This window comes from Dermochelys coriacea, chromosome 3, assembly GCF_009764565.3.
Source record: "Dermochelys coriacea isolate rDerCor1 chromosome 3, rDerCor1.pri.v4, whole genome shotgun sequence".
Lineage (NCBI taxonomy): Eukaryota > Metazoa > Chordata > Testudines > Dermochelyidae > Dermochelys > Dermochelys coriacea.
Window position 1 is genome coordinate 30913760 of NC_050070.1, and position 9601 is coordinate 30923360.

Consider the following 9601-nt stretch of genomic DNA (forward strand, 5'->3'; position numbering starts at 1 on the left):
GTACTTGGGTGGTGACAGCCTCTACCAGTTCAAGGTCAGAGAAAAGTTGTAACCTTGGAAATACAAGCCCAGAGCAGCAAGTATTAATTTTTAGAGTCCTTGAGAGCCCCCACCTTCTGCACTTGAAGTGCCAGAGTGGGGAATCAGCCTTGATGGGCACTCATCTCCACCTAAGAGTCATTTTAAGTGACTTACTTCAGAGCACTACACCATGCTCTAAGCCAGAGAATAGCTGGAACAGTTGCTTTCTTTAAAGTAATGACTATTGTAGAAAGTGCATTAAGACAGTTGACCAAACTCTGCCATTGAGTAAATAGCTATATGGACAAAAGCCCTATTCCCTCTAGAAACCCATATGTTTATTTAAGTGCATGTGTCCAATTTCAGCTTTGACTACTCAGTGAGCTCTAATTTGAATAAGTGGTAACAAATGAAATGAATTTGAATCTAAAGTAGTTTAAATTAAAGCATCATTGCATCCATTAGGTGTGAGATGCCAAAGCTAAGATACAAGCAGTGGGTTTGGCATTCTAGCCCCTGAATGGCCACGGTCCTTTTGTTTTGCATGCTACCTTGAACAAAGATGTTTTTATGGATTAATGCCATATTGCAAGGAAGTGGTTCACAGCTTTGCCCTTCAGATCAGTGTATCCAGTGAAGAGTGTTGCCTGTGACTGAACTCTAGAATTTGAGTTACTAAAACAGGCAAAAAACCTTATGAAACAGTATTTCCTAAAAGAAAGAAAACTTTAATTTCAAACAGAGGCCAGCAGCATAAGGTTTTTCCCCCAGTATCTAGAACACTGGACTTTAATAAGCTTCTCAACTTCCATATAGTTTGTATTTGTACACTTTTCCAGAAGTTTTTACAAATCTGTCAGGATAACCAGCAGGTCTGATTCAAAGCTTTATCATTTTAAGTTGCATACAAGTAAATACGCATAAAAACAAAAAAGGTTATCATGCAATGCTATGTCTAAAAGCATAGTATAAACTCAAGCTTCAATATTAATGTTTCCAAAAATACTACATGTCAGAGTTCTTTAATATTAAAGTGCCAGGTTTATGTACAAACTATTACAAATAATAAAAAGTAAACTTAAAACCTGCTAAGAAGCAGTGAGGTCATGTAGCTTCCCCTGCAGTATCTGAGAACCAAATCTCTCAAATCTAATTTAAGACCATTTCTCAAGCACTTCCAGCTTTGAGATAGAAATTCCAGAAACTAGTGATATCTGTGTATAATCTCCCTGTTGCAAGGGATGGCATTTGAGATCACTTCAAGAATTGAGGATTTTTCAGGAAATGATTTTATAACACAAGTTTCTCCATCTAAGCATTCTATGAATTAACACCATTGGCAATATCTAATGAAAGAACTTCACTGCTGTAGCTATACTAGCCTACTCAAATCAGTACCATATCCCGCACTGTTCAAGAGTGGGATTTTAGTATAATATCAAGTCACAATGTGAATTCATATTGAAAGCAACGTTTCATTCAAACAGCATGCGCACCATATCTTAAGTGGTCTCAGTTCATTTAAAAGTCTGCATCCAAAGTAAAAGAGTTATCTGTGGGTTTTGACATTACTCCCATCTTCTGGTATTCTCCTACTCGCTTCTCAAAGAAGTTAGTCTTGCCTTCCAGTGAGATATTCTCCATGAAGTCAAATGGATTCTCTGCTTTGAATATCTGTAAAAGAAGACTTCTAATCACAAATGCGTTTTCACATCTGGGAGTGAAATGAAAACAAAGAATCAACTGGGAAGTGAGGACTAGGAGTGGGAAAGCCAGTTTAAGTTTACTTAATGCAAAGTAATTCAGTTTACTATCTGGCATGTGAAACCCCTCTCACTCCCATGTCTTTGATGCTGTACTTCTGTATGCCTTTTCATCTGCTGCTCTCCTAAAGAAAGGAGGAAGCACATCGGTTCTTGCAATTGCCCTCTTTCCATCACTGCTTATTTGACTGTCAATATGTATCATGTAGGTCTCCATCCAGGGCAGCGTGCATAAGATCAGTGGAAACAACCAACTGGCTGGAAGGATCTTGGCTATTGCTTAGGAGCTGAAGACTGTCACATGAATATGTAAAATGGCTTCCACCATTTATTTAAAGATTCATAGGAAATATCAAATGAATGCAGCCCTTTTCCTATGAAAGGCACTGCTTATAAAACATACCTTGCTAAATCCCAGCTCCAACATAAGTCGGTCTGCTACAAATTCGATGTACTGTTTCATTAAAGTGCAATTCATGCCAATCAGCTTTACAGGTAGCGCCTCTGTCAAGAATTCCTGCAGGTATTAAGAGGGAAGGTTAGTACAGAAGGCCTCGGCATACAAACATTTTGTTATCTAGAACAGTGGTTCTCAAACTGTGGTCCACAGACCACTATTCAGGTGGACCAAAGATAGTTCCCTCTAAGGTGTGCGCCTGGGTTGGTTGCACATGAGAAAATGAAGGGCCACCCATCTAATTAGTGGTGCTGTGCAGAGGGCACATCCATCACATTAGAAAGGTAAGACTACTGATATTAAAATCAGAGTTGTGTGTTTTTATTTGTAGAACAAAAACTTTTTTAAAATATAGCGCTTTTATCCAAAGCGCATTACAACAGTACAAACATTTGGAAAGATTAGGTGGTCCATCCTCAGCAATTTTCAAGTGGTCTGCAGAAAACGTTCTGAGAACCACTGAACTAAAATAGTTTCATGGCCTGATAGTTCTCTGCCTTTTAAGCTAAAATGTGAGCATTTACTACCCAAAACAAGGAACACCTGCTCACCTGCTCTATCCTGACAGCATTGGTAATTACTTCTCTTACTCTTTCCTCAGATGGTTTGTGAATCAAGTGCTTGAACATTAGGCAGGCAAAGTCACAGTGCAAACCCTGAAAAGGTGAATATATAGATATTATTTCAGGAACATTGATTAGATGTGCCACCTCTTCAAATGTGCCTCTGATTTTAAAAGCCCATGAACCAGATACCATCTTAGTACTCCAAATCCCAGAATGATTTTCCCTGGAGGAAATGGGTCACTTTGTAGTTTCCATCTTGGCTTTTGAATGGAGAAGCAAAGTACACAATTCAGTAGGCAGCCTTCTTACTAGCCTTTCCCCTCCAATCACCATTGTAGCAGAAACAGTTTATACACTCACCACCTCAATTCAAGTCTTATTTCCAGATATTGTTTACCCATTTAATTTAGCACCAGACAATTCATAAGAATTATAAATAGTTGTTTTGAAACAAGGTCATTTGTACCCTGTGGAGCACTAATAAGATTGTTACAATGTTCTCTTACCTCATCTCTGCTGATGAGTTCGTTAGAAAAAGTGAGTCCAGGCATTAACCCTCTCTTCTTCAACCAAAAGATGGATGCAAAGGAGCCAGAGAAGAAGATTCCTTCCACTGCTGCAAAAGCTACTACACGTTCTCCTGTCAGGAAACGTTAGTGTAAGTTCTGCACTGAAGCAAATGTTTACTTAGCCTTAAAATTCAAAGCATACCAAGAGAGTTTTCCATTCATGAGATTCTCTCTGGAACTGAAACTATGGCTTTTTCTTCACTACAAAAAACAAGCATTAAATAACCCATGTGCAAGGCTGTAAGAAAATAGTAAGCCAGGATTTCCTCAACACCTCTTTTCTGATGTAGCCATGGCCTGAAATGTTACCACGTTACACTAAAATTCTGATAAATTTTAGTCTGTTTTGACATCCTGCAAGTCAGAACCCAGACTGGTCCGAGAACATATGAGCAAAGATTTAATACTCAAGGGATAATGGGAATTTCAATTGCCTCCTACCTGCCAAGTGAGGCAATCAAGAATCCATAAAGCAGATGAAATATTTATCCTTCAACAGAAGCATAATTCCTTAGGAGGAATAACTATACATGCTTCAAAGCAGCTACAGAAAACATACTGCCAACTAGAGACACTTGTCATAAGGGACCAGTTGGAACTAAAAATGCAATCAGGGCAAAAGGGAGCCTCTTCAGAAGGGAGAATAATTTGCTTTATCTGAGACTACAACCTTCTTCCAGAAATAAGGCAAGTCACTTGCCCTTTGGCCACACTATCCTTTGTATGTGGGGAAGCATAGCTATCGAAAGCTTCACTCTTGCTAGGAAAGGAAACATTTAGCATCCAGTAAATGCACAGTTCAGAAATGCACTCACCAAATGTTGCTTGTTTGTCCCCAATCCACTGCATGGCCCAGTCAGCCTTCTTTTTAACACATGGCAGCGTTTCAATGGCATTGAAAAGGAATTCCCTGGAAAGCGTATAGTACATTAGAAGGGGAAGAAGTCAACACACCAGTGCAGTAGGTATTTGCAACTAGCTGTCATAACAGATGTGTCATTGATTAACCTGAATTACCTGCAACTACCCAGCACATTTTGAAACCAGTATTTAAAAACTTGTCTACATTAAGGATTATCACCTGTGTAGACACTGGTGCTAATCCCAGCATAGACACTGCATCTGTGCTATTTATCCATTATATCAGCCCACCACCACTGTTCCAGAATTCCAGTGCATCAATCCCTGTTGTAGTCTGAAGTGTACTCATGGCCTTTCAAACATTTTGGTGCACAAACTGCAGGTTTCAAAGTCTTCTTGTGATAAGCTTTCTAAAAAAAGCTGTAGAGCTAATCCATAAACCTTATTTTCACATACTTAATTCTGAAAATCATCTTTCAGGCTCACTTTGATAGGTTTACATCAGCCCAAGTTAAGGTTTAGTTTGTTTTTAATGTTGACAGTTTTAGCACTAGTGTTTTAATAACTCAAAGCAAAGTTTTAAAGCATCCAGCTTTGTGTATCTGTAGCTATCAGAAATGAGCATGGTTTACTACATTAGAAAAGACTGGTTGAGAAATAGTTATGACTTGCTGACAATGGTAGTACATAATTTCAGTTTAACCACACAGCAAGCATAGACAACCATTACATGGGAAGATGCACAGAGTTTTAAACCTGAGATTTCAGTGTACAAGTCAAAAAGAAACAAGCTTATAATGGTTCCCATAGAAACTGTTCTAGGTCACCTAGCTTATCAACTGCCAATGCAAGGGCCTCTCGTATTAGAGTGTAGTCCAATTTTAAGTATCTATATAGATTGACTATGTCACCTGTTACATACTTTGTTTCAACCCCTCATTTATCACTTATTAAAAAGTTAAACCTGTTTTGCTTTTAATCTCAAAGTCCAGCCTCTGGTACAGTTTGTTGCACCTTACTGTTTGTAATATATAGGGCCCTACCAAATTCATGGTCCATTCTGGTCAATTTCATGGTTTTAAAATTGGTCAATTTCAGTTCATATCTGAAATGTCAGTGCTGGGGTCTGAACCAAAATGGGATCATGAGGTGGGTTTACAAAGTTGTTGTAATGGGGGTCCCAAGATTGCCACCCTCACTTCTGGGCTGCCTTCTGAAAGTAGCACCCTCGTAGCTCCCTGTAGAGTTAGAGGATGTTCCTGGAGATGGGCGTGGGTAGGATCTTCCCCCTTGCTGTTGGGAGCACCCCAGTCGGGTGCTCCCATCTGCTAGTCCACGCCAGGGACAAATTAAGGGAGGAGCTCCAGCCAATTTGTAGCCCCAGCCAATTTGTAGCCCAGGACAAATGGGTGCCCCAACCCCAGAGGAAGAAGCTCTCCAACCCCCAGCTTAAGCAGCAGGGGGCAAAAGCCAGGCGCAGAAGCCCACATGGGAGGAGGAACCCCTAGGCTGGGCACTGGAGCCATGGAGGGGGGCACACAGACACCAAGAATGCCCCAGCTGCAGCTGCCAGAATCAAAAGCCTCCAGCCTGGCAGAAGCCGCTGTGGGAGGAAGCTCCAAGCTCAGCATCAGGATCTGGAGTTGTGGCAGGATCCGGCCGGGGGGGGGGGGGCAAGAGAAGACAAAGCTTGGACCTGAGCTTCTGCAAGCGCAGAAGTGATGGTACACCAACCTCATTTCTGCACTGCCTCTGGGGGTGGGTCTGATCTCCCCACTAAGAGCAGCGATGCAGGGGATGGACAAATCCTATCCCACCCCTGCATGGCTGGACTAGCAGCTAGGAGCCCAGCAGGAGGGGAGATCAGATTTCACAGGGGAGGGCTGATTTCATGGTCTGTGACACTTTCACAGACTTGAAATTGGTAGGGCCCTATGCCTGCAGAGTTCTCCATGGCATGTTCACCAGTCTAAATTAAATTCTCAATCTTAATACAGAAGTGACTTAAAACAAAAAAGTATCACTACTAGATTCCACCAGGACTTTACAGCAACTTGAACATTTCATTATGTGATACTGACCTCTGTTTTGGCTCTTTAATGTAAGTATCTATGAGCAGACTGTACATTTCTGAATGTATGTTTTCCATAGCAATCTGGAAGCCATAGAAACAGCGAGCTTCTGTTACCTGTACTTCTTGGCTGAATCGCTCCACCTAGAGGAGAAACCAAAAATGACTGTTGCAGAAAGCATTACCCACCTAACATGTTGCAGTTTTTTTGCTATTAAACCCCCACAAGTATCTCCAGTTTTGCTCTCCACCCCCTATGGTTTGACAAATGTTTTCATGTTCAAAAGCTAAGCCTAGTGTAGTGCATTAGAACAAGCTCCTCCTTAGTGTCAGGAATCATAAGTTCTGGCTTGATCTCATCTTAACTCCTTGAGTATTTGGCCATAAGGTAACACTGCACAGTTTTCCCATCTCTGCTTTATCCAGGGCAGGAAAGTGGAGCATTGACAGAAGTATAGTAATATTTTGCACTCCTGCAGCTAATGAACAAGGATTTTAAATTACAGTACAAATGTTACTTCAGTCTCAACTGCCCTATAAGATGGGCAAATACTGCCACCAGTTTAGATGAAGCAAACAAGATCGTGGAAAGAAAAGGAGTACATGTGGCACCGTAGAGACCAAAATTTATTTGAGCATAAGCTTTCGTGAGCTACAGCTCACTTCACCGATGAAGTGAGCTGTAGCTCACGAAAGCTTATGCTCAAATAAATTTGTTAGTCTAAGGTGCCACAAGTACTCCTTTTCTTTTTGTGAATACAGACTAACACGGCTGCTACTCTGAAAGATCGTGGAAGTGATTCATTCCTCCCCCCACCCCCAAAAAAGTGCAGTCACATCAGAGCCAGGTCACCAGACTCCCAGATCATGTATTCTTACAAAACCATCCTCTTTCCTCCCAAGAAGGAAAGCTTAGTTTCTGAAAAAGTCCACAAGAGTCCTATTTTACAGGGCAATCCCTGATTTACTAAATGCAGCTTCCCTACCCTCTCCCTCACCAAAAAATGGATTATAGATTTAATAGGTTTTACAGCTGAAGTAGCTCAACAGGTGCACATCTCATTAATATGAGTTTTATTTGGACAACTTTATTAGCAGAATGATTTCCATTTTAGGATTGCTCTTGTGTGCTTACCAAATTCTCATTTACAATGCCATCACTTGCTGCAAAGAAGGCTAGGACATGTGAAATGAAGTATTTCTCCTCAGGCTTCAGGGACTCCCAGTGTTGAATATCTTTGGAAAGATCAACCTGAAGAACAAAAGCAGACACTTAAAATTTTATCATGGTACTAAAGAATGTACTTCCAGATAGATATTTAGAGCAATGTTATACTGTGCATTAAACATCCCATTTTCTCAATGATCTGTGAACTAAAATACCACTGCAATAAATGAAGTTTAATAGGTTCCTAGAACCACAGAAAGCTGTGCTTGTTTTATGTCACTTTTTTCAAAGCGATTTAATCATACATTAATCTTTTGAAGGCAACACTACACTTAATACACAAGCAGTCACTGCTGGCTCTTACCAAACTTAGGCCATATCAACACTAGAAAGTTAGATTGGTTTAACTATATTGGCCAGGAGTGCAAAAAATCCACACCCCTGCCCAGCATAGGGCAACTTAAGTCCCCATGACAGCACTAAGTCAAGGAAGAATTCATGCATGGACCTAAATCCTCACCTTAGGGAGGTGGTTTATGTACACTAAAAAGAGAACCCTTCCAATCAGCACAGGTAGTTCTACACAAAAGCACTACAAGGGCACAGTTTCAAGCAAAGACGTACCCTTTGACTGTAAGCTCTTTGGGTCATGGACCATCTTTATTGTGTTTGTACAGCACCTAGTACAATAGGGTCCTGATTCATGACTGAAGCTTCTAGGCTTTATTGCAATGCAAATAAATTAACACTACTGGGAAAACATGCTCCCTTATGAGCTGGGCTGAACTGCTAATGCCAGGTGGGTTTGTCCACTGAAGCAGCCAGAGCAGGGATAGACTAATGGGAGCCCCTCACCTCTTCAGCTGTCCAGAAGGAGGCCTCTGCTTTCTTGTACATCTGCCAGATATCATGGTACTGGATGGGGAACATGACAAACCGGTGGGGATTTTCCCGTAGGAGGGGCTCATCTTCCACATTGCTAGGAGCTTGTGTCACTGCTTTGGGTTTCAGCTAAAGGAGGCACAACAGGAAAACTTGAGTTCAACATCCCCAGTATTGGAGACATCCCATCCCCAGGATGGGATGAGGGTGGGGAGGAGGAGGAGGAGGAGGAGGAAGAAGAGGCAGGAAGCACCTGAGATGGGCAGAAAAAAAAAAAAAAAAGAAGAAGGACAGGGAATTGCCGAGGAGGCAGAGCCCAAAGAGGGGCGAGCTGGGGTTCCCCGGACTAAGGGGGGGTAGGGGAAGAGGGCGGGGGGGAGGCAGAGCCCAAAGGGGGGGGGGGAGAAAGGGTGGGTGGAGCCGCCCGCGCGCTGGCGGACAGTAGCATTTGGCGCCAAAACAAAAAGCGGCCGGGGGGAGGAGGGGGGGGCCGCCACCTGCAGCCGCCCAGCTCGGCCCGCGCGCACTCAGCCTGTCACCGCCCGCCGGCGGCCCCATCGCCCCGCCATCCCCAGCCCGGCTGGCCGCCCACTCTCCTTTCCACCCCCTCCCCAGGACTCACCGGCTTCGCGTCCGCCTCCTGGAAGATCTTCCGAGCGGCCTTGGTGGCCAGGACGCGCGTGGCGCTGAGCGCGGGGGGCTGTGGAGACACAGACAGCGGCTGGTGAGCGGAGCCGGCAGGGGCCGGGGGCCGCGCCCGGAGCCGGGGGAAGGGACACTCACCGTGTTCTCCTTGTCGGTCAGGACCAGGTTTTTCATGGGCGACAGGCGGGTCTGCTCGTTGCGGACGGAGAACGGGGCCCGGGCGGGGATCATGGCGGCGATGGCGGGCAGGGGCAGAGACAGGCGGCGACGGCTCCGGCTCTCGCAGGCAAAGACGACGGTGGGGCTGCCGCGCTCCCGGGGACTCTTTATATTCCCTTCGAACTTGGCGCCAGAACGCCAGGCTGCCCAATCACAGCGCCAGGCACTGCGCCAATCCCGAACGGGGCCGTCCCCGCTGCGCTCCCATTGGCCGCGCCGCGCTCCCCCTTGTCACCGACGCGGGAGCCGCCAAAAAATTCCCGCCGCTCCGCCCTTCTATTGGCCAGCGCCTCGCCACCCGCCCCTCAGTTTTACACAAATTGGAATCAGCCTAAATTCCCTGCCCTCCGCCTGGACGCTTCCATTGGCCAGAGCCCCA

The 9601-nt window shown here is 44.1% G+C and overlaps 1 protein-coding gene across 1 annotated transcript; it reads right to left on the reverse strand.

Annotated features, from left to right (window-relative positions):
* Positions 1-780: 780 nt before the first annotated feature.
* On the reverse strand, positions 781-9502 carry RRM2 (ribonucleotide reductase regulatory subunit M2). Its single transcript, XM_038397498.2, has 10 exons — positions 9142-9502; positions 8981-9058; positions 8332-8487; positions 7444-7560; positions 6319-6452; positions 4192-4286; positions 3314-3447; positions 2793-2897; positions 2188-2301; positions 781-1695 (listed from the first exon to the last, which is right to left on the reverse strand). The coding sequence occupies exons 1-10, from the start codon at positions 9232-9234 to the stop codon at positions 1543-1545; spliced, it is 1179 nt and encodes a 392-aa protein (XP_038253426.1). The 5' UTR covers positions 9235-9502; the 3' UTR covers positions 781-1542.
* Positions 9503-9601: the final 99 nt, after the last annotated feature.

What these genes read in the sequence shown, in the direction of transcription:
- RRM2 (XM_038397498.2), bottom strand. Translation starts at nt 9,234, where the DNA reads ATGATCCCCGCCCGGGCCCCGTTCTCCGTCCGCAACGAGCAGACCCGC. An exon ending in ATTAAAGAGCCAAAACAGAG is followed by an intron (nt 4,287 to 6,318) that starts GTCAGTATCACA and finishes TACGCTTTCCAG; the next exon opens with GGAATTCCTTTTCAATGCCA. An exon ending in AACTCATCAGCAGAGATGAG is followed by an intron (nt 2,898 to 3,313) that starts GTAAGAGAACAT and finishes TCACCTTTTCAG; the next exon opens with GGTTTGCACTGTGACTTTGC.